This window comes from Magnolia sinica, chromosome 5 (assembly GCF_029962835.1).
Source record: "Magnolia sinica isolate HGM2019 chromosome 5, MsV1, whole genome shotgun sequence".
In the NCBI taxonomy this organism is placed as follows: domain Eukaryota; kingdom Viridiplantae; phylum Streptophyta; class Magnoliopsida; order Magnoliales; family Magnoliaceae; genus Magnolia; species Magnolia sinica.
Window position 1 is genome coordinate 64225908 of NC_080577.1, and position 25902 is coordinate 64251809.

At 37.6% G+C, this 25902-nt stretch overlaps 1 protein-coding gene across 2 annotated transcripts; it reads right to left on the reverse strand.

Annotated features, from left to right (window-relative positions):
- Positions 1 to 10212: 10212 nt before the first annotated feature.
- On the reverse strand, positions 10213 to 12598 carry LOC131247327 (uncharacterized). 2 transcript variants are annotated; one of them, XR_009171640.1, is made up of 2 exons: positions 12279 to 12598; positions 10213 to 10323 (listed from the first exon to the last, which is right to left on the reverse strand). XR_009171640.1 is itself a non-coding variant. In XM_058247682.1 (2 exons), the coding sequence occupies exons 1-2, from the start codon at positions 12552 to 12554 to the stop codon at positions 10931 to 10933; spliced, it is 363 nt and encodes a 120-aa protein (XP_058103665.1). In that variant the 5' UTR covers positions 12555 to 12598; the 3' UTR covers positions 10486 to 10930. The 2 variants fall into 2 exon arrangements, 1 of the variants encoding a protein (XP_058103665.1); XM_058247682.1 differs by lacking the exon at positions 10213 to 10323 and adding an exon at positions 10486 to 11017.
- Between the last annotated feature and the right edge of the window lie 13304 nt (positions 12599 to 25902).

Here is a 25902-nt window from a genome sequence, read left to right on the forward strand (position 1 = left end):
TCGGCCCGCGTCGGCCCGGCCCGCCTGGCCCGTCGACCGGCGATCCCTCGCCGAACCGGCGATGGCATCGCCGGTCTCTGGACATATCGGTGATGCCTCACCGATTTGGCGAGGTCCTCCTGGTCCTCCTTGGTCCAAATGATGTGGTTCCCCCCCTGGGTCCCACAGAAAATGCCCCGATTGGCCCCTTGTGTAATTTGAAGTTTATCGGGTCATTCTGACAGACATCAAACAACGATTTCTGGAAGGTTTAAAAATGAATAATGGGAGGGTAGACCATCTACACTCATTAATAGAGGGTCTAGAACAAGTTTCGGGTCGCTGTGTGTGATCAGGTAAGGGTACAGACTCGATCTCGGCAAAGGTTTTCAGGAAACTTTCGCCGATAGAAACTACGGAGCACAAACACAAAGCGATGATAGACCCGCAACCAATTACACTATAGTGGTGACAACGTGCGGTGTGTGACCATAACCCAGGTCCGGTTTAATCCAGATCATGCTCTGATACCAACTTGTAACCCCCTGAAATTCGGGGGTCGAGCATAACTCAGCTCCCGAGTTCCAAAACATCACTTATGCAACATAATTAATGAATGATGTATGTTGACTGTATTAGCACATAAACATGGGATAGATTAAGCCAAAACGCAGATATGATTCAGGGGTAAGTGAATAAAGCAAGCGGAAGACTTATAGTAAAATATGTGTACAAGTGTAAGTCCCTGAATTACATATACAACTAGATCGTGTAAAAGTGTTATTTATCAAAATTATAAGTACAAGTTACATCATTTCAGTTCCCAAAATAATCATCCCATAGATCCCGCAGATCGAGGCTCGCTAGAACCCGTCTCGAAAACCGCATATAGGAGAAGGCGCCTGTCGTCATCCAGCCTCCGCTCGCCTCGTACGCCGCATCCACATCCGCAACATCAGACAACTAAGACAGTCCGGTGGGTGTTCAGAACCGTCCTGAAACGTGGGAGTGAGTGATCAACTCGTGGAATAATACCGCAAAAGTTAACATGATATCAAATCAATCAAACAATAATGATAAAGCAGGACAATTAAATAAATCCTAAGTACTCTTGTTAATGCAGGTATGAATGCAATATGATGCGTGCCCTCACGCGTACACCCTCAGCGTCTTCATCTTACGTTACGCATGACATCGCCTCAAAGTGCGCCACATCTACAAAGCACATGCAAATGCGGTGCATGGATATGATTACCAAGTTGTTATTAGTCCAATTCATACAGCAGGATTGGGAAGCTAAGATACCTTCCTCATATCATCATCCAAACAGTGATCCATACTAGGGTCGTCAATCCTAGACATCTCATATGATCATATAGTTGAGGTCGTAGCAAAGGGCTCGTCACCAATCAATGCACGCCTTTCATGCCCTTACTACCACAGATCGGCTCGTCACCTCCTTGCGGTATCCAGGTATGCTCGAGGTCACTACAAAGGGCTCGTCACCAATCAATGTAGGCCGACAGCACGAATATAGTGTCCCATACCACCATAATCGGCTCACGAGTTTAATTGCTCACTGGTCACTACGGGGAGGCTCGTCACCCCAGCGTAGGCCGACAGCTCGACCACGGTGTCCCATACCACCATGTCCTGCTCATGAGTCTTAGCGGATCAGGTACCATGGTTATTAGGATTTCACTGGTAAGTTCGGTACCCTAGATTCAAGCAGTAGCGTCCATACATGGTTAACATACACTGGACAATCGGGTTAGTTGACGAACTCGACTAGCACGAGCGCACGTTGAATTGAACGACATGGAGTGCGCAAACACTCCGCGTGGCCAAACCACTGCCGCCAACTCTAATACGACTCGGGTTCGTCTAATGCGTCTCACGTGGCGAAAGCAATCTCAACCACGACCAAAGGGTCAATTACCGATTTCCTGGACTAAGGCATAGTCCCAAACATCCTACACTACGACAGATATTCATATGGAATGTAAAACAGTAATGGATCAACAACTCAAATCATGTTACATACACATCTGAAGAATAATCAACTTAATATAAATGTAAGCATAGGAATGCTTGAATTTAAATAACTTGGAATGTAAATGCATAAAGGAAATCATGCGCATCCATAGAAGTATTGAGAACCACTTCTCAACGCCTGCATTTAGTGTAATCAGTTACACTTAGGTCATTCATGCATTTCTACAAACACTTAGCATCTATGGAACAACATACATGACGCATGTTGAAATACGTGCACTTAGACAATTCCTTCTTCCAAGGAGTTGTCATACATGCATCTAGCATACATACATGACCAAAAATCATGGCAAACATAGGTGCGTATTTTATACGTATACGGTACTTTATAAATACACTTAGAATACACAAATCTCAATATAGCACATGCATATCAGGAAAGCAATGTAAACATAACATTTGACATGTGAAATCTCATCCATAACAAGAATAAATCACTGACTGGGATTGAAAGCCTTGAAAACCATAACCTATACACTTAAAGTCCGCACCTTAAGCGAAGAAAGAATAGCCGAACTGATTTAGACGAGTTGTCTTCGTCAACGGCGCAAGAATACCCTAAAATAAGGATAGAAATGAGATACAACAACACCAAGTCTAATCTAAGCTCTAACACAAATTAGGGTTAGTTTAACTTACCCCAAAATAACTCAGAATCGTCAGAGTAACGATTCAAATTAATGGTTCAAAGGTGAAGAAGAACAAGGAAGAATCAAGATGATTCACCAACCAATCTCTCTCACTAACTCTCTCTTTTCCACTCTCTTTCCAAGCTAGGGTTAGAGAAAATTCGTATGGAAAGGAGAGCTAGGGTTTAAGGACTATATATAGGCCTTAAAATGATGGAAATAACCCCAGGGTCAAGGTATACTTAGGTTATAACCAAAGTACGCCTTTCTCGATCCAACGAAGCACTTCTGGTGGGCCTATAATCACGAAAGGTCGGACTTAAGCTCACTGACCATGGATCTAGGTCAGGCTGAGTTTTCGTACCGACCGGCTTCAGATCAACCGTGGCGGACCACACTCAATTCAACGGTCACTAAATCTCGATCATGTCCACAAGCACTAGGATATGCCCGGCCAACCATCCCGATCGAGAGGGTGAAATTTGGTCGAATCCAACGGCCGAATGCTTAAAATCGTCGCACAGACACGACTCATTTCATAAAAAGCTTATTAAATTCCAACTGCGTTCTCACACTCTTCACTCCGAACTCAACCAAATCGACCTAGAACATCCGATCGACTTGATTTTCGAGGTGAAGACCAAGCCCAACTCTGTGACCCAACATAAGATCATCGCCATCGGACTTTCGACGCGCGGTCTAGGTCCGATCCAGATCTTCCAAAAATTTCCCAGAACAACTGGATTTAGCGATGGATCCCAGATTTCAGAGTAACATAGCACTCACTAATCTACACGTTTAGAGCCATGCAGATACAATTTAAAGTGATTGATGTGAATTTCACAAGCAATCAAGTAGAGCGCTAATTACCCCAAAAACAACTACTTAAGGAAAGATTAGCACAAAAATTCCAAGGTCGTTACAGTTTAGGTTTAGGTTTTAGGTTTAGGTTAAGGTTATAGGTTTAGGTTAGGTTTAGGTGTAGGTTATAGGTTATAGGTTATAGGTTATAGCTTTGAGGAATTGAGAATAGGTTAAGGTTTAGGTTTAGGAAATCAGGTTCGGGTTCAGGATCGGGTTTAGGTTTGGGTTTTCAAGTTTAGGTTTAGGTTTAGGTTAGGTAGTTGAGATTAGGATTAGGTGTAGGTTTAGGTTTAGGGATTTGAGAATACATTTAGGTTTTTGGTTTAGGTTTAGGTTTTAGGATATAGGTTTACGTTTAGGTTTTAGGTTTAGGTTAAGTTTAGGTTATCGGTTATAAGTTTAGGTTAAAGGTTATAGGTTAAGGTTAAGGTTATAGGTTTTGGTTATGGTTAAGGTTATAGGTTTATGTTTAGGTTAAGGTTTAGGTTTAGGTTTAGGTTAGGTTTAGGTTTAGGTTATATGTTATAGGTTATAGTTTTAGGGAATTGAGAATAGGTTAGGGTTTAGGTTTAGGAAATCAGGTTCGGGTTCGGGTTCGGGATCGGGTTTAGGTTTGGGTTTTCAAGTTTAGGTTTAGGTTAAGTAGTTGAGATTTGGATTAGGTGTAGGTCTAGATTTAGGGATTTGAGAATACATTTAGGTTTTAGGTAGGTTTAGGTGTAGGTTATACGTTATACGTTATAGCTTTAGGGAATTGAGAATAGGTTAAGGTTTAGGTTTAGGAAATCAGGTTCAGGTTCGGTATTGGGTTTAGGTTTCGATTTTCTGGTTTAGGTTTAGGTTTAGGTTAGGGAGTCGAGATTAGGATTAGGTGTAGGTTTATGTTTAGGGATTCAAAAATACTTTTAGGTTTTAGGTTTTATGTTATGGGTTATGGTTATAGGTTTTGGTTTAGGTTTAGGTTAGGTTTAGGTGTATGTTATAAGTTATAGGTTATAGGTTATAGCTTTAGGGAATTGAGAATAGGTTAAGGTTTAGGTTTAGGAAATCAGGTTCAGGTTCGGGATCGGGTTTTAGAATGGGTTTTCAAGTTTAGGTTTAGGTTAAGGAGTTGAGATTAAGATTAGGTGTAGGTTTAGGTTTAAGGATTTGAGAATACATTTAGGTTATAGGTTTAGGTTTAAGTTTTAGGTTTGGGTTAAGGTTATAGATTTAGGTTAGGTTTAGGTGTAGGTTATAGGTTATAGGTTATAGGTTATAGCTTTAGGGAATTGAGAATAGGTTAAGGTTTAGGTTTAGGAAATCAGGTTCGGGTTTGGGATTGGGTTTAGGTTTGGGTTTTCAAGTTTAGGTTTAGGTTTAGGTTAGGGAGTTGAGATTAGGATTAGGTGTTGGTTTAGGTTTAGGGATTTGAGAATACATTTAGGTTTTAGGTTTAGGTTTAGGTTTTAGGTTATACGTTTAGGTTTAGGTTTTAGGTTTTGTATAAGGTTAGGTTATCAGTTATAAGTTTAGGTTATAGGTCATAGGTTATAGGTTAAGGTTTAGGCTATAGGTTTTGGTTTAGGTTAGGTTTCGGTTATAGGTTTAGGTTAAGGTTAAGGTTTAGGTTATAGGTTATAGGTTATAAGTTAAAGCTTTAGGGAATTGAGAATAGGTTAAGGTTTAGGTTTAGGAAATCAGGTTCGGGTTTGAGATTGGGTTTAGTTTGGGTTTTTAAGTTTAGATTTAGGTTAAGGGGTTGAGATTAGGATTAGGTCTAGGTTTAGGTTTAAGGATTTGAGAATACATTTTGGTTTTAGGTTTAGGTATAGGTTTTAGGTTTAGGTTAAGGTTATAGGTTTAGGTTATAGGTTATAGGTTTTAGGTTATAGCTTTAGGGAATTGAGAATAGGTTAAGGTTTAGGTTTAGGAAATCAAGTTTGGGTTCGGGATCGGGTTTAGGTTTGGGTTTTCAAGTTTAGGTTTAGGTTTAGGTTAGGGAGTTGAGATTAGGATTAGGTGTAGGTTTAGGTTTAGGGATTTGAGAATACATTTAGGTTGTAGGTTTAGGTTTAGGTTTTAGGTTATAGGTTTATGTTTAGCTTTTAGGTTTAGGTTAAGGATAGGTTATTGGTTATAAGTTTAAGTTATAGGTTATAGGTTATAGGTTAAGGTTTAGTTTATAGGTTTTGGTTTAGGTTAAGGTTATAGGTTTAGGTTTAGGTTATAGGTTATAGGTTATAGTTTTTGGGAATTGAGAATAGGTTAAGGTTTAGGTTTAGGAAATCGGGTTCGGGTTCGGGATCGGGTTTAGTTTGGGTTTTCAAGTTTAGGTAAGTAGTTTAGATTAGGATTAGGTGTAGGTTTAGGTTTAAGGATTTGAGAATACATTTAGGTTTTAGGTTTAGGTTTAGGTTAAGGTTATAGGTTATAGGTTAGAGGTTATAGGTTATAGCTTTAAGGAATTGAGAATAGGTTGAGGTTTAGGTTTAGGAAATCAGGTTCAGGTTCGGGATCGGGTTTAGGTTTGGGTTTTCAAGTTTATGTTTAGGTTTAGGTTAGGGTGTTGAGATTAGGATTAGGTGTAGGTTTAGTTTTAGTGATTTGAGAATACATTTAGGTTTTAGGTTTAGGTTATAGGTTATAGGTTAAGATTATAGGTTTTGGTTTAGGTTATAGGTTTTGGTTAAGGTTATAGGTTTAGGTTTAGGTTATAAGTTATAGGTTATAGGTTTAGGGAATTGAGAATAGGTTAAGGTTTAGGTTTAGGAAATCGGGTTCGGGTTCGGGATCTGGTTTAGGTTTGGGTTATCAAGTTTAGGTTTAGGTTAAGTGGTTGAGATTAGGATTAGGTGTAGGTTTAGGTTTAGGGATTGAGAATACATTTAGGTTTTAGGTTTAGGTTTAGGTTATAGGTTATAGGTTTTGGTTTTGGTTTAGGTTTCGATTTTAGGTTTAGGTTAAGGTTATAGGTTTTGGTTCGGTTTAGGTTTAGGTTATAGGTTATAGGTTTAGGGAATTGAGAATTGGTTAAGGTTTAGGTTTAGAAAATAGGGTTCGGGTTCAGGATCCAGTTTAGGTTTGGGTTTTCAAGTTTTGGTTTATGTTAAGTAGTTGAGAATGGATTAGGTGTAGATTTAGGTTTAGGGATTTGAGAATACATTTAGGTTTTAGGTTTAGTTTCGGTTTTAAGTTATAGGTTAAGGTTATAGGTTTTGGTTTCGGTTATGGTTTAGGTTATAGGTTTAGGTTAGGTTTAGGTTATCGGTTATAGGTTTTGGTTTAGGTTATAGGTTATAGGTTTTGGTTACAGGTTTAGGTTTAGATTTGGGTTAGGTTATAGGTTTAGGTTTAGGTTTTTGGTTATAGGTTAAAGTTTAGGTTATAGGTAAAGGTTTAGGTTTAGGTTATAGGTTTAGGGTGTGGTTTAGGTTAAGGGTGTGGTCCCTGCAAATACAGATATAAACACGGCCTGCTCCAATTGGCTAGGCCCTTCCAATGCTGTCCATTAGAAATGGATAACTTGATCATGGTCATAACAGCGATTCCCACATTCCAGGGACCCCCGCTCAACATCCGGATAGCTCCGACGCACATCCGGATCTACTTCATGAATTTCGAGATAATATATAAACATGGGCCTGTCCAAATGGCCACCCACCCATATTGTTGTCCATAGGAAATGGACAGCTTCATCATGGTCATAATAGTGGTTCCCACCTTCCAGGGACCCCCGCTCAACATTCGGATAGCTCCAACACACATCCGGATCTACTTCATCAATTTTGAGATAATATATAAACATGGGTCTGTCCAAATGGTCAGGCCACTTCATCAATGAATCATATAGTATGAAGGATAGAAGACTCACCAATTTAGCAAGCAATAAGAGAAAGTGTGAGTGCTTGGAATGTCACCCTTTCTTTAAATAATGGATGCATATTCCACAATGCAATTTGAGAATGAGTAAGTTTTTTAGTTTCTCCGACAATGCATATGGGCACAGATTTACAAATAAATAAAATTTAAATCTGCCTTCTAAATTGTACTTACCGATAGTTGGAATTGTGGTAACAATCTCCCCTAGCTTGAGCTTGAGTCTGTTTTCTATTACAATTAGCGAAATCAATACGAACTTACAACAATAGGTACCAGGTCTTTGGTCGAGGGGTGATCCACAATAAAAGGTACCATTTACCATTAACTAAAACCATATATTATCCATACCTTAATAGGACTCACTACAAGGGTAATCTTTCAATGATGGGCCACTGCTTCTGATAATCACTACAGGGGTAAGAAAATTATAAATAATAAGACGCATGAGATGACATATTTACAAATAGTGACAAGACTAGCTGGTAATGATAGGAGGCTAAGACATCAAATTATTTATGAAGAACAGGAAAATAAAATAAAATAAATAGTTAAAAACTTTACCATTTCAATATTGAACCTTGTAGTGGCAACATTAAACAACTAAGATTGGAAAAGAATATGAACTTTCAACTAAAGGATGAATATGTACCAATTTGAAGCTCATATCCTACAACAACTTGCCAAAAGGAAAATACAAGAGGACATGCCCAACTGGAAATGGAGCACAGATCTATTATGTTTGTAATAATTCTGAAAGATTGGTTTGCATAAACAACTTCCTAATTCTTGAAGAGATTTCAAAAGCAAAATTAGTTCTATAGGCACAAGAAGTAATTGGTTTTAAAGATAGATAAACAAATATAGTGGGTTTTACTTTAATGAAATGACCTCCATTCATCCAATAACTATTAGGGAAAATGAATTCATTCCCAATCATACTTTGCATGGATGCTCACAATTAGTACTACCATGCATTGATATTAGAATCAAGAACCCTCATGATAAGAGGAATTATAGCATCCAAATGCATCAGGTCATGCTCAGCATTCTCATGTGTTTAGTTCATACAAGTCAGACCAATAGAGAGGAGATATGGATCCCAAAATGTTCATCTGATAGGCTCCAGCATAGACAAAGGACACCCTAAAATTTCTCAGATTCCAATACATACCGTTCCCATTACAATACATAGCGAATCAATCTGGAAATTTAAAAGGGCCACAAAACAGTATCATCAGGTCCTTTACTAAATTATAAAACATGATATAGCTAAAAAAAAAACTTCATAAATGCCCATACCAACACAAGTACCATTCAAAACAATGCAATGCTGAAACCAAACAGAAAAAATGGTGGAAAATATTCACAATCTGACTTGACTCACACAAAAATGGAAAAGTTCCTTAGTTATCTTGGGGTCTGTTGTTTGAATGCTAGCATAGCACAACAATCCATAAGCATGCACAAAGCCACTATAAACATGGCATGTGTACCACATATCACTTTGTAGTTCCTAAGATTGAGCATGGTTGTGAAAGCTCTTAAATTGAGCCCCTTATTCACAAGAGCATGGTAAGAAGGAAAACAAAATCTCTGATACTCAGATGAATGATACGTAAGCACTAGGTAATTATTTAGAAATTGCATATGTGGTATAAGAGTAATTCAAATCATGACCATTTAATAGAACATAAGAAATTGTTGAAGCTCACTGTTTAGATAGCAGAGTTTTGAAACATGGAAAATCCAAGCTTGCCCATCAGTTGGATGCTTCAGATTCATCATCAGATAGTCCACATGCATAAAAAAGATGCAAGCTACACAGATATCATCTGATTTAGGAAATTTATTTGATTCCTATTCTAGGTAAACCAGTGGAGCTAGCTCCAATCCATTCAAAATTAGGCCCCAAATTCTAGCTAGGAATGCTTCAGGCCTGCTCGAAATGCATGGGAATACAACTAAAGATCGACCATCAATATGAATTAAATTGGTGTCACCCTGCTTTAACAATTTTTGTGTTGATTTGATTAATAAATATCTACACAATTAAAAAATAATGCTAATAAACTAAAACCTAACAATTGAATTCGAAGCTAATTTGAGAAACTGGGCGGTGTATTAGAAATTTCCAACGATATGTTGCAAGATAGAAATCATTGGAGATATTAGAGACTAGAAATGATAGAATCAGTTTAGTGACTCTCCATCTTAAACCCCATGATCCGAATGCCACCAAATCAGTTTAGTTGCCCTTTGATCTTCTATTGCCCCATTTGTTGACACTTGGTTAGCTAGGTGCTTGGTACGAGTCAAAATGGGGTGGATTTACTGAGTCGACTCAGGCAACTCACAAATCTGCCTGACTCTTTGTTTTTCCCATATTGGATGGTCAAGTTTTGATGCTAAGTGATTGAGCCACCATTGGTGAGTGGTGAACCAGGTGCGTGATTTTTTGAAGCCACAACACCATGAGTCACCAATAGTTGGATAGTGTGAATCTAGCTTAGTGGCTAGAAGATCAGAACAGGTAATAAAAGTATAAAAATGAGCTATGTTAGAGTAAAGTAGAAGCAAGAGTTCAACAAGGAAGAGGCAGGCTCAGGAGTAGAACTGTAACAAAACATATTAAAATTCAGCACATGTGAAATACAAATAGAAACCAATACGAATAACAGAATCCAGAAAAAGAAAGCGACAGAAAATCAGAAAAGTGTACCCTAAGAATATAGCATCATTACCATTACTTTGAGCAGAATATCAATGCAAACAAAATACAATTGTTATTAAAAAAAAATCACGGCAGGACAATCAAATAAGCTCACCTTCCTTGCTATGTTCTCAAAATTAGGCTTGCTAATGAGAGAGAAAGCAAGGAGAGAGACATCAGCGCCTCAGTAGCTGAGAGGTCTCAGCCTGTTATAGTCTTCTTAACCTGCATGGAGTTTCAATTTCTTGAAAATCAGTAATTACAATGTACAAAATAGGAAGACAGTTTTGTTTTAATTTCTTTCCCAAAACCATTAAATGCTAAAAATAATTCAAATTACTAAGATTTAGCACAAGTAATTCCAACAATGGACAAAACCCAAAACAGGATATGGATTTGGTTGAAAATTACAATTCAAGATACTAGTTGCTTCTTTTTATTCTTCCTCTTTCCTTTTTCAATCGATGGCATATCTGCATATGTTTCTGGTACATTCACCTCCTTTAAATAATTCATCATATTCAATTCAAATTTCAAATATAGAAAAAAATAGAACAAAAGAAATCTCAAAAGGTAAAAAATAAAATTCACCGAGAACAGAATATCAAACAAAAGAGAAAAGAAAGCAGTTAACTTTCCACATTTCCAACAATACGTTCTTTTAACACACAAAAAAAGTAGAGACATTTAAACCAAGAAATTCAAAATAAAAATCAAAATTTCCAGAAGAGATTATAGAAATGTACCAGCATAACTAGATCATGAGTAGTAGTTTTCCTATATCTCCCACAGAATGCACATCTCACCTCTCAATGACATGAACCCAGAAAAATTATTCCAGCAGACATGCAATTGCAGAAGTGGAAACCTCCAAGAGCGGGACCCCTCCGGCAGTGACGAACTCATCCTTAAATTGACCCTTCATTTAAAATAAAAAAAATATATAAATTTCTACAGGATACACCTGACATTGAGAAATGTATGCATTTATAGCACTCCCGAGCTTATATTTTTTACTTCAAAAGAAACAAGCCATAAAAGACAATAAGCAATCTTTTTCTCATTTTTAATCAGGTACATGTTGGGGACTCTATAATACTTTCTTTTGTTCCTAGCTTCCATCTGGAAGCATAAAGGGAGCATGGAAGCAGTTTAGAGGCTAGGGAGGCTTTCAATAGCAACACTTACCATATAGATTGCTTGAACAAATTATAACTATGATATTATTAGCATGGGCTTAAAATACTTTTCAATGTGGGAATACTTCTTGAAACTGATAAACCATGACAAACATTTAAGAGACATATTTAATTCACTTCAAGCAGCTCTAGTTCAGATTATAAAGAAGCAGCTCTTGAAATCTGGATTTGGACATGGCCCACTCCAGGGCCATCGATTAGATCTCTTAAAGACTCTACCTTGAGATGGTTGAGGAAGGGCAATAGTGGATTGACAGTGTAGCTATTGGAGTTAACTGTAGAATTAAGTATTAAATATACCTTGAAAATGAGTTTTGATCTCATATATATATATATATATATATATATATATATATATATATCAAATCTTGTGTTTTGATCTACAAAATAGGCCTGAATATAGTTGAAAATGAGTTCATAGGCTTCCTATACCTTTAAATGAAGAAAATACCTTGACAACTATACAACTATCCATGACTAATTGTAAGAAATAAGATTCTGTCACAGAAAAGACATAAATCACAAAACCTAATTTGGATCAAGAGGAATTCTTCATGATCTCATCCCCAATTCAAGAAACCGACTCAGGGTTAGAAATGGAAAAAAATCACCCAATAACTGAAATTCGTTGCTGAAAAGAATCCCACCCAAATCCAAAAGGTTTTTTTTTAACAAACACAATCTAGTTTACATCATGATGCCTGAAAGAATCCTACACAAGTCCAATTCCCAATTCAGGTTGAGGGTAGAAACGCAGGGGGAAATCAACACAGAGCCAATTCATCACTTCTCACAAGAAATCTAGTTAGGGTTACAATGACAGATGCCATGTTAATGAATCGCCAAAAAGAATTATCATGATTCTCAAAATTCATTATTCTAACCCAAATCCCCAATTCAAAACCCAAATCTTGCAAATTCCAATTCAAGAAAATCCCATTTCTAATCAAATGTGACAAATCCAAATCAGTAATTCCTTACCGACGTAACAACAAAAATCGCAGAACAGTCGGCTCGAGTGCTTGACATTTTCTTCGATGAAATAGAGAGGGACAACGACACCGCTGCTCTCATTGACGAGCAGCATGCACCATGTCGGCATCCCTTCGACATTGTAGTCCTCAATCTCAGCACATTCTTGGAGGAACGATCGAATATTGTCATGAAACAGGCCCGAGTAGTCGACTGGGCAGCTAGGGTCTGCGAACGCATGGAATGCATAGGCCTTGATCTACCGTTTTTGCTTCTTATAGGCATCAAAGATGGTAGACATGAGATAGAGCGTGGAGGTGCAGCTAGGGTGTGGGAACCTTCTTCCAATTCAAAGAGAGAGTTAGAGAGAGATAGAGGGCGGGTGCGGTTAGGGTGTGGGGACCTTCTTCCAATTCAGAGAGAGAGAGAGAGAAAGAGAGAGAGAGAGAGGTGGAGGTGCGGCTAGGGCGTGGGGGTGAGTTGGAGGCATGAGAGGGATGTTTAAGAGAGAGGGAATGAAAAAAAAAGCTCGCGTCAATGAAATAGAAAGGACCCCCATGACTCTTTTTCCATCAGATTTAGTTATAGATATACGGATTTTAGCTACAGATTAAACCCGTAGCTATATAGTTATAGCTTTAAACCATAGCTAAATTCCACCATAGGCTGTATCCTTTGCCTGATTTTTTGGTAGTGTTCATTCATTCACTATCCACTTGAGTTGGTAGTGTACAACTAATTATTGTGTACCTTCGTAATGGCCAGGATTTTGGTTGGGGCGTGCGACTAACCTGAGATCAGGAGTCTACCACATTGAGTCTGACTATCCAAATTTAGGTATGAGACTAGTTTGGATAGAAGTCCCTTGTGATGGACCCCATGGCATGCAATATTACGTACTATCATCCCGACTTCACACTCTAGTTTGGTCATTTCATTTGCACCGCATATTGCATTACATCCGCAACATATGACATTTTAGGTTACTATGTTTCTACATTTATATGGCCTAGATGAGGTTAACAGTATTTGTGGACTTATAAGGATTTGCATATTGCATTGCATCCTCAGTATATGAATTTGGCTTACCATGTCTCCGCATTGCAGATCTATTCTACATTGCTTCTTCAGTATATGATATTGGCTTATTATGTTTTTCATCGCATGGCCTAGATAAGGATGATGGTATTTATGGATTTACTGACATGTTTTCATATTGCTCTAATATTTTGCAGGTGGTGTTAGGTCATAGCAGCGTTGAGCTTAAAGCGTGCAGCCATCTTCTGGAGCTTTGATTTTTCGATATATGTATTTCCCTTTCAGCATTGTATTTAATAATTTATATTAGTGGATATGTGATGATGATGCTGCCTTTGTGATTTGGGTAAACTTGTGGTTATGCTTCTTACGAGATAAATGTACATTGAAAAATTCTCCTTGTAGGATCCCAGGATCAGAATCTGGCGTATGGGTGTGGGAGCCGAAAATGGGGTACTACGGAGGCTGTCGGCACAGAATTCGGCGATCAAGTATTTTGTGAGCCTAGTTTCTGAGTTTGGGGTGTGATAACATTTTTTCACCAAGTGCCCATATTCATGATAGTTAAAACATTGACTGTCCTTTTTACATTTCCAAGACTTAGATTTTCCTTTTCTTTTGTCAGATGGTCTTTGAAAATCTAATCTTTTCTTGTTTTTGAAAATTCTAGATAGTAATGTCATATCATCTTTTGTATCTTCAAAATCAGAATTAATACAATTTTCTTTTAAAATATATTTAGAAGATTTAAGAGCAATAGACTTACCTTTATGAGCTTTAAAATTTAACTCATATGTTTGGAGAGAGCCAACTAACTCCTAAACAAAGTTCAGGTAGGACAACCTTATTTCACGAATGATTGTAAGAATCAAGTTCTCAAACCAAGTAAGAGAAAATAAAGTTATCTATTACAAACGTTCTCCACAAATGTAAAAAGTAAACATTCACTACAACACTAAGAGTTATAGTAGTTTGGTGTGTACAACAACTGTTATCAAACAACCACACCTACTACAGTCCCAATAATCACTATCCACGTGATATTGGCTTTCACTATAAATAAGGTTTTCTCAGGGTCACCTTAAAACTTGATATAGTTGTAATTTTAAATGGCTATCACAAACAAAAAAAAACCCCTCTTTGAGAATTTTCTGGCTATCTTAGAAAAACCAACAAATGAGATTTTCTGGCTATCTCAATAAAACCAAAATATAAAAGCAAAATATACTTATCTTCTCCGTTGAAGATGTATCAATCGATGTAGCCTTAGAACCACTTCTCTTGTAGTAGAGTGTTCAATGTTCAGTTACATAGAAGAGTATTTACTCTCTTTATAAAATAAAATTGAAAGAATAAGAGATCAAAGAATTAAAAGAAATAAGCTATTAAAAATTTATAAATACCATGCAATAGCTTGAGTATAATAGGGGCTTCTATCTCTCTTGATGATGGATTTGATGCACTTGAATTGTATTTTCAGATTGGGAGAAAACCTCTATTTATACGCAGAAAAGTTGTTGCTTCGACTCGTCTAAGAACCGGATTCCGTTCTAACAAATTTTCAATTTTGAGCGCAATAAGATAAAACAGAACTTCGACTGGTTGAAGGCCCTGCTCGACTGGTCGAGGGCACTGTTCAACTGGTCGAGCATGGTCTTCGACTGGTCAAGGGTGCCAAAAATCTGAATTGATTCAGTTGCTGGACTTTGAGTCGAGCAACCCTCAACTGGTCACAGGCCCCTCTTCGACTAGTCGAGCAGTCTGCTCGACTGGTCGAAGAAGTAACGGAAAAATGCAATTTTCTTCAATTTAAACTCGGATTGGTCAAAAATTCCTTAGACTAATTGAGCCACAACTTTGACTAGTCGAACTTTAGCCTAACATAAGTATAGAAACCCATTTAAGTTATGTTTTGAGACAACTTAAACACAAGGTCTTTCTAGGGTTTGTTATACTTGAAAAGACTAAAGTTTGAAGTAGATTGGATGCTTGAACTTCGTGGAACTTGCTCTTCTACTTGATTCTTCAATAGAGCATGTAGTTGAAGACGAAACTTGATCTTCTACTAAAACTTTAGTAGAACTTGAACTCAATTACCATGAACTTATTAGAACTTGAACTTTCCATCTTGATCCACATTTGACTTGAACTTCAGTAGTGTCTTGAACTTTTCATCTTGATCCACTACTTCACTTGAAGTAGAGTCTTGAACTTTCTATCTTGATCCACCACTTGACTTGAAGTAGAGTCTTGAACTTTCCATCTTGATCCACATTAGACAGGCCACTTCATAAGCTATTTTGTCTAAATAAGAATTTACAAACAAAGGTGTGTTTTATACAATATAACACTTACACTTTCTCATAGACGAGTCTAAAGTGAGTCATTTTAATGGGGGTCTTAAAGGCTGTACCGTACGCCCATAGGGTATCAGTCAAGCGGACTGACCAACCCTTATGGTCAGGGTTAACTGTTTTATCCAGCATGTGTTTAATTTCCCTTTTGAAAATCTCAACTTGCCCACTTATCTGTGGGTGGTATGGAGTGCTCATTGTTCACCACCCCAAGTGTTGGGTCGCAATGTAGTAATAACTCGTCAAGACCGAAGTCGAATCCACAGGGACTAAACTAATACGTATTCTGAAAAGAACTAGAACTAGAACTAGAACTAGAAGAAGATCTAAATTTGAGTTTTAGAATAAAAGAGAGTAATTGTGAATAATGTTTAAACTAACAACTATAGGTGAGAACTAGGGTATCAAGGATCCACTTGTAACTATCAAGACACTACCTAACTTGATTCAAGGAACACAATTAGAATTGGAGTCCTATCCTATCCAGTTAGATAAAGCAATTTAAATCACATATGAACTTTTTATTGACTTAATTCTCAATGGAGGAGAATTGTGATTATCGGAAGGGATTCCATCACCCTACCATGCCTAGGAGACGATGGTGAGCAATAGGATTTACCAATTTCACTATCTCAAAACAGGAAAAGAAGATATTCAAAGCTATCACAACATCTATTGTAATTTGAGTCACAATAAATCATAGAAAATTAAAAATATTTCCTTAATATTAAACTAGAAATAAATGAAGTTCAATAAGAACAAGAATCAAAGCAAAATAAACATCCAAACATGCTACAAGCTTCACCTCTTAGCCCTATCTAAGAGGTTTACCCAACCATAGACATGATTGAAACAAAATCTCTTAAATAAAGCATAAAAATAAACTAGGGAAGAAGAAAAACTCTTTGACGGCTTCTGCACCCTTGTATATTCTCCTTGAGACCTTTCCAAACCCTAGAAGATGCTTTTGAGCATCTTAGGGAGTCCTATTTATAGTTGTGGAACTCCAACTTTCGCACTAAGTTGGAAAAATCTAGAGACTGCTTTAAATTTATGCAATCTGTGCAGTTTTCCAAAATATGTTCAGAGTTTAGACCACCTCAAATTTAGCACTCTGCATAGTTTTTGAAATTATACTTGGAGTTTCAGAATATGTTTTTTCAGGACAACTTCAGAAATATGTTTGTTTTCAGGACAATTTCACGATTCCTTTTTTTCACTTTAAATCTTTGATTCTCTTCATTCCTCACTTGATTTTCTTAGATCTTTGGCATGTGAATTCTTCATTAATGACTTCCAAATCCCCAAATTTTCATTTAGTAATCTTTTGAGTATAAATCTTCTTTTTGGCATCAATTTCACCTTTAAGCTCTCGAAATCACCTCGCACATGAAAACATGCATAATTAAATCAATTAAGTACTATCATGTTTATAAAACCAAAGTATAAATAGGAGAAAATATGCAATATTTCACACTTAACACACACCTCGACCAGTATTTTGCTAATTCCGAGCAAAACATACGTGAAGTGATCTTCAATCTTCAATGTTCAAATCACTTTCAAAAAATAATCTTTTGTGCATTCAAGTATGAAGGAGTACAATCTAAAGAAGCGAGAGTGCAATTTTGAAAACTTAGAGCTGTATCACACAAGCAATTAATCAAAAAGTTTCTTTATTAATCATTTAAGAACGTAAGTTCATATATAAAATTTTCCAATGTGCTTAGTGAATTCTATTTACTGTCCATAACATACTACTATTTTATATTGTTAACCATGCTCATCACCTCAAGTTTGATTGAATAATCAAATACTGATTCCGAACTTATCACATTTTCCTTATTTTTCTAGTTTTTGATTTTATATCAGCGGTCCCTTTTATTTATTCATTATTTTCATACTTTTCATTCCTTTTCAGTCTTTTCATCATACATGACCTTTTTGTCGATTTCTTTGTTTTTTAACTTGTTCTTTTGATCTTTTAAGGTGGATAAAATTCTCTAGACTTAATTCTTAATATCATTCAATGATATACATACTAACAATAAGAAATTCTAGTACTATTCACAGAAAGTAAATTGAATGTGTCTTGTGACTTAGATTAACATAATATTCAAACTTCCTCTTAATCAATTAAATGCAAGAATTTAGACGATAGTCTACTCGGTTGATCAAACTCCAACAAGTCAAAGTTCAATCTCCATCTTATCATCATACTCAAAGCATTCTTAATTTCACAAATTATCATTCCCCAAACATGTTTTTAGCTTCAAAAATTGAAAATTTTCACAATTTTTGCTCAAAACTAAGAAAACACTGATTAGTTTAATTAATCCACAACCCCCAAACTAAAACCTACATTGTCCTTAATGTAAAAGATATGAGCATGCAATGCACGTGAGATAATGAAAAGAAATGGGAAGTGATGGGAAGATAATACCTGAAGAAGGAGAATTGAAGCTTTTTCAAAGTTCTTAACATGTAAATGGGTTAGCATGAAGACTAAACAAACTAAAATCAAACTATCCTAATCCTAAATCCTATGAAAGCAATAAACCTAAATACACTTGTGTCAAACTAGGAGGTTTATCCTGGTACACTAGATCAGTCAGAGGCATGGACATGTCCTCTGAATCAAACTTCTCAACAAATGGCTTGAGACGATGTCCATTCACTTTGAAAATATTTCCATTCATCGAATTCTTTATCTCGACGGCCCCATGAGGATGACATTAGTAATAATGAAGGGACCGGTCCAACGAGATTGAAGTTTACCTGGAAAAAGATGTAACTGAGAATTGTACAGAAGGACTTTTTAACTGGTTATGAATGATTTCCAAAGGATGTTCCTGTCATGAAATACCTTCATCCTATCCTTGTAACTTCTCGAGTTCTCATAAGCGTCATTCTGGATTTCTTCAACTTCATTCAATTAAAGTTTGCACAGCGAGCCAGCGTTGTCCAAATTAAAGTTTAAATTTTGATGGCCCAGTAGGCTCTATGGTCCAACTCCGCAGGTAGGTAGCAAGCTTTCCCATAGACGAGTCTAAAGGGAGACATTTCAATAGGGGTCTTAAAAGCTTTATGGTAAGCCCATAAGGCATCAGTCAAGCGAATCGACCAATCCTTATGGTCAGGGTTAACCATTTTTTCTAGAATTTATTTAATTTTCCTATTGGAAATCTCGGCTTGCCCACTTGTCTGTGGGTGGTATGAAGTCCTCACTTTATGAGAGATGTCATATTTCTTCATTAAGTTCTCAAATGGCCTATTACAAAAGTGTGAACCTCCATCATTAATGATGGCTCGAGGCATTCCGAACTGGGAAAGGATATTTTCTTTTAAGAACCGAATGACTGTTTTATGATCATTATTCCGGTACGGGATCGCTTCGACCCACTTATTGACATAATCTACCGCTAATAAAATGTAAATATTCCTAAAGGATTGGGGGAACGGTCCCATGAAATTGATGCCCCAACAATCAAATGCTTCAATGATAAGAATGGGGTTTAAAGGCATCATAGTTTGACGGGACAACCCTCCCAATTTCTGACAATGCTCACGAACTTTATAAAAATCATGATTATCTTTGAACATCACGGGCCAGTAAAAGCTGCACTGTAGAATTTTGGCCGTGGTCTTTTTAGCAGAAAAGTGACCACCACAGGCCACTTACATACCTTGGCAAAGAATTTTGGTCTGGGTACTCTGATGTTCATTGTCTGACAAAAATTTTCGTAGAATTTAGTTTGGGTAATATTTAAATAAATAAGGATTATCCCAGAAAAACTTACATACCTTGGCGAAGATTTTTTTCTTATTTCGTGCAGTCCAATATGTTGGCGTGAAACTTGTAGCAAGATAATTTGTAATGTTAGCAAACCAAGGTAGTTGGGAGAGTTTAAACAATTGTTCATCAGGGAACATATCATTTATCAGTGTCAGCTCAAGGGAATCAGGGAGGTTAAGTTGAGAAAGGTGGTCAACCACTACATTTTCTACTCCTTTTTTGGTCTCGTATTTCAATATCAAATTCTTGGAGTAAGAGGATCCATCTTATTAAGCGGGGCTTGGCATCCATCTTAAAAAGAAGATACTTTAGTGCTGCATGGTCCGTGTAGACGATGATCTTAGATCCAATCAGGTAAGACCTAAATTTGTCCAAAGCTAATACTACGACTAAGAGTTCCTTCTCCGTTGTAGAGTAGTTCACTTGGGTAGAATTTAGAGTTTTACTTGCATAGTGAATAATGTAGGGCTTTTTTTCTTTTCTCTGGCCTAACACCGCTCCAATAGCATAGTCAGATGCATCGCACATAATCTCAAAAGGGATACTCCAATCGGGTGGCTGCATGATAGGTATTGTAGTTAACATGCCCTTGTGCTTATTGAAAGCTTCTTGGTATTGTTTAGTCCACTCATATGGTACATCCTTTTGAAGTAGATTGCATAAAGGACGAGAGAGATTACTAAAGTCCTTTATGAATCGTCTATAGCATCCGGTGTGTCCTAGGAAGGATCGCATGTCACGTACGCTCTTGGGTGGAGGTAGGTTAAAGATAAGATCAAATTTTGCCTTGTCTACCTCAATTCCCTTGGACGAAATTATGTGTCCAAGCACAATTCCCTTGGGAACCATGAAATGACATTTCTCCCAATTTAGAACCAAATTCTTTTCCTTGCATCGCTTCAACACATATTTAAGATTTTCCAAACACTCGCTAAAGGATTGACCAAAGACAAAGAAGTTGTCCATGAAGACCTCTAAATATTGCCCCACCATGTCAGAAAAAATACTCAACATGCATCGCTAAAAATTGGCGGGGGCATTATATAGTCCAAATGACATCCTTCGGTAAGCGAAGGTGCCAAAGGGACATGTGAATGTTTTCTTCTCTTGATCTTCAAGGGCTATCTCTATCTGATTGTAGCCCAAATATCCTTTAAGAAAGCAATAGTAAGAGTGACTAGCTAGCCTTTCCAAAATTCGATCAATGAAGGGCAAAGGAAAGTGGTCCTTCCTTGTGATAGTATTCAACTTTCTGTTGTCAATTCACATTCTCCAACCAGTAGTAACTCTAGTTGGCATGAGTTCATTACCGGCATTGGCTACGATGGTGATTTTGGACTTCTTGGGAACTACCCGAGTTAAATTCACCCATTGACTGTCAAATATAGGGTATATGATTCCCACATCCAACAACTTAATTACCTCAGCCTTAACCACTTCTTTCATATTTGGATTGAGTCGACGTTGTGGTTGTTGGGAGGTTTTCACATTATCCTCAAGATGGATGTGGTGAGTACAAATTGAAGAGTTGATTCCTTTGAGGTCTGCAATCGACCATCCAAGAGCTCATTTATGCCCAATGAGAGTGGAAATGAGCATACTCTCTTGTTCTTTCTCAAGGTGGGAAGAAATCACTGAAATTTGCGGTAAAGACCGCTTTAGTTGAAGTAGGAATATGCCAGTATGTCCTAGAGGGGGTGAATATGACTTTTTAAAGTTTTTATGATTTATTCAAAAATCTTATTATACTAATCCTAACAGATTGTACTTATCAGGATTACTTAAAAGTAACTCTATTGGCTTCTAAGCCCAGTAAAGGATCCAATCACAAACTATTTAAGAAATGAACAATATGCAGACTAATTTATGATGGATATGACTGTGTATGTGTGTGAGGTGTGATCTCAGATATGAAAGTATTAAAGTAAATCACACAATTAAAAGAATAACAATCTCAAACACAGTCAATGGGTGGTATTAAAGGAAGGAGTTAATTCTCTCAAGTCTATCATTATCTGAGTGATATTGCTATAAATCATTTATTAGATGTGTATTAATTTCTAGAGTTTTATCCAAATCTTTTTGCAGCAATTACTTTTTATTCTCAGATATTCCAAGTCATTTAACCACTTTGATGCTATGGATATAAAGTTGATTGTAAGCATCTTGTAGCTTGTTTTGTTCTTCTTCTTCTTCCTTTTCAGTTTCCTCATTATCTGATGGAAATGATTCAGTGGCTTGCTGTTCTATCTCGTTCTCAGATTCACCGGGGATGATTGGAGTAGTTGTAACGCCCTAAAATTCGGGGGTCGAGCATAACCCAGCTCCCAAGTTCCAAAACATCACTTATGCAACATATTTAATGATGGATGTATGTTGTTTGTATTAGTGCATAAAACATGGAGTAGATTAAGCCAAAGTGCAGATATAATTTAGGGATAAGTGAAGAAAGCAAGTGGAAGACTTTAAAGAAATATATGTGTGTACAAGTGCAAATCCCTGAAATACATACACATACCAGGTCGTAATACAAGTGTTGCTATCAAAATTACAAGTATCAAATTACATTATTTAATCCCAAAAGAAATCCCAGCATCCCTCGCATCAGAACAAGGCTCACTAGAACCCGTCTGAAAACTGTATGAAAGAGAAAGTAGCCTCATCATCCTCGATCTCCTGCTCTGCCTCAGAGGTTTCATCAACATCTACAGCTAAGACAGAGTCTGGTGGGTGTTTAACACCGCCCCAGAATGTGGGAGTTAGTGATCAACTTAGTGGAACAATAAAGCAAAGGTTAACATGTTATCAGTTCAATCAAGTAGTAATGATAAAGCAGAACAATTAAACAGGTCCTAAGTACTCTTGTTAATGCAAGGATGTATGCAAAATGATGCGTGCCCTCGCGCGTACACCCTCAGCGTCTTCATCTTACGTTATGCATGACATCGCCTCAAAGTGCGCCACGTCTACAAAGCACATGTAAATGCGGTGCATGAACATGATTACTAAGTTGTTATTAGTCCTTATCATACAGCAGGATTGGGAAGCTAAGGTACCTTCCTCATATCACCATCCAAACAGTGATTCATACTAGGGTCGTCAGTCCTAGGCATCTCATACGATCATATGGTTTCAGGTCGTTGCAAAGGGCTCGTCACCAATCAATGCACGCCTATTATACCTCCGTTACCACACTAAGGCTCGTCACCTCAATACAGTATCCAGGCATGCTCGAGGTCACTACAAAGGGCTTGTCACCAATCAATGTAGGCCGACAACGTGAATATAGTGTTCCATACCACCATAATCGGCTCACGAGTTTGGTTACTCACTGGTCACTACAGGGAGGCTCATCACCCTAGCGTAGGCCGACAGCTCGACCACGGTGTTCCATACCATCATGTCCGGCTCATGAGTCTTAGCGGATTAAGGTACCATGATTAACAGGATTTCATCGGTGAGTTCGGTACCCTAGATTCAAACAGTAGCATCCATACATGGTGAACATACATCGGACAATCGAGTTACTTGACGAACTCGACTAGTACGAGCGTACGTTGAATTGAACGACATAGAGTGCGCAAACACTCCGCGTGGCCAAACCACTGCCGACAACTCTGATACGACTCAGGTTCGTCTAATCACGTCCTTCGTGGCAAAAGCAATTTCAGCCACGAACTTAAGGCCGATTACTGATTTCCTGGACTATTCATAGTCCCAAACACATTACACTACAACAGGTATTTGTATTGAATGTAGAACAGAAATGGAACGACAACTTCAACCATGTAGCATATGAGTACGTGAAGAATATCAACTTAATATGAATGTAAGCATAAGTAATGCTTGAACTTAAACAACAAGGAATGTAACTAGCATGAAGGAAATCATACACACTAGTGGGAGAGTTGAGAATTGCTTCTCAACGCCCATACTAGGTTGATATATCACACTTTAGATCATTCAGACATTTCTACAAACACTTAGAATACACAATACAACATACATGATGTATGTTGAAATACACACATTTGGACAATTCCTTTTGCCAAGGAGTTGTCGCACATACCATTAGCATAAGTACACGACAAATAATCATGGCAATCACAGGTTCATATTTTATATGCATACGGTACTTTATACATACACATAGAATACTCAAACCTCAACATAACACATGCATATCAGGAACACAAAATAAACATATCATTTGGCATGTGAAATCTAATCCATAACAAGAATAAACCATTCATTGGCATTGAAAGCCTTGAAAACCATAACCTATACGATTAAAGTCCGCATCTTAATCCAGAAAAGAACACCGAACTGATTTCAGACGATTTGTCTTCGTCAACGGCGACAAGATAACCTAAAGCAAGAATAGAAATGAGCTACAACAACACAAAGACTATTCTAAGCTCTAACACAAATTAGGGTTAGGTTAACTTACCCAAAGAAGAACTCAGAATCGCCGGAATAACGTTTCAAAAGTGAAGGTTCAAGGATGAAGAAGAACATGAAAGAATCTAAGATGATTCACCAACTTCTCTCTCACTTTCTCTCTCTTTTGCTCTCTCTCTTAGGCAGGGTTAGGAAATTCGTATGGGAAAGAGAGCTAGGGTTTTAAGGTCTATAAATAGGCCTAACATTGATAAAAATAACCCCAGGGCCAAGGTATACTTAGGGTATAACCAAAACAAGCCTCTCTTGATCCAATGAAGCACTTCTGGTGGGCCTATAACCACGAAAGGTCGGACTTAAGCTCACTGACCATGGATCTAGGTCAAGTTGAGTTTTCGTACCGACCGGATCTTCAGATCAGCCGTGGCGGACCACACTCAATTCAACGGTCACCGAATCTCGATTAGGTCCACAAGCACAAGGACATCCCTAGGCCACCTTCCCTGATCAGAGGGTGAAATTGGGTCAGAATCCAACGGGCAGATTGCTTAAAATCATCGCGCAAGCGACACGACTCAGATTTCATAAAATCTCATTTAAGTTCCAACCGTTCTCACACTCTTCACTCCGGACTCAATCAAATCGACCCAGAACATCATCTGGACTTAATTTTTGAGGTGATGACCTAGTCCAACATGGTGACCGCAACAGCCTAAGATCATCGCTATCGAACTTTCGACGCGCGGTCCAGGTCTGATCCAGAACTTCCAAAAATTTTCAAGAACAACTGGACTTAGCGATGAATCCCAGATTTTAGAGTAATATAGCGCTAACTGTTCTACGAGTTTTGAGTCATGCAGATCAAATTTAAAGTGAGTGATGCAAATTTCACAAGCAATCGAGTATAGTGCTAATTACCCCAAAAAGCTACTAAGGAAAGAATAGAGGTAGTACTCGGGTCTTGGCACAAAATTTTCAGGGTCATTACAGTAGTGGAGAACATAAGAATATTCAAGGATTTCTAGTCTCCATCACTCTTTAAGTCACTAGATTCTAAGTTTGACTCTTCTATATCATCCCATGTGGCAGCCATTGCTTTGCCCTTAGTTTTTCTGTTTGGGCATTCAGTAAACTGATATCAATACTTCTGACAAGCATAACATTGTGGTTCTTTGGTCTTTTTACCAAATTTTCCTGTAGAAGATTTGTTGTCTACCCACTTTCCTCTGGATGGACGTCCACGATTCTTCTGAAAGAATTTCCTGAATCTTTATGCCAGCAGAGCCACTTCCTCATCTTCATCTTCTTTTTCACTTCCACTATCCTCATTTGTTGTTTTCTTTAAAGTTTTTAAGACAGTATTTTTGGATTTTTTAGTTTGTTTAAAGTGTAGTTCAAAAGTTTGTAGGGAACCTACCAGTTTTTCTACTTTCATTTCATCAATATTCCTACACTCTTCAATGGTTGTTACTTTGGGATTAAACCACTCTGGTAGTGATCTCAGTATTTTCCTACAGATTTTAGGGAACAAAACTTTTTCCCCCAAACCACCCATGGAGTTGTAAATGATATTCAACTTAGTGAAAAACTCCATAAAGGTCTCATGCTCTTCCATTATGAGACTTTTGAACTGTGAAGTTAGGAGTTGTAGTTTAGATCTCTTCATAGTGCTTGTGCCTTCATGGGTTGTTTTCAATAGATCTCATGCTTCTTTGGATGTCCCACACATACTTATTTGATTGAATATATCTTGGGACACGACATAGTAGATGGCTTCATAGCTTTAGCTTCAGCAGTCTGTTTTTCTTTATCGAACGTCATCCACTTTTCTTTTGGTTTTGGTTTTGTGATGGTTGTGCCACTGTCAAGTACAACTTGTTCAGATGGTGGCATATATCCACTTTCAACTATATCCCAAACATCATGATCCAAAGATCTTAGAAAGTAGTGCATCCTAGCCTTCCAGTATGCATAATTTGATCCATTAAACATTGGAGGTCTAGTGACCGATGAGCCCTCTCCTTTGGCCATATTCTCAACTTCA

Excerpts from the sequence above, each read along its gene's own strand:
- LOC131247327 (XM_058247682.1), bottom strand. The coding sequence starts at position 12,554 with ATGCCTATAAGAAGCAAAAACGGTAGATCAAGGCCTATGCATTCCATG. Across the intron at positions 11,018-12,278 it reads CGATTTTTGTTGTTACGTCG|GGTCAATTTAAGGATGAGTT; the intron begins GTAAGGAATTAC and ends TTTTAAATGAAG.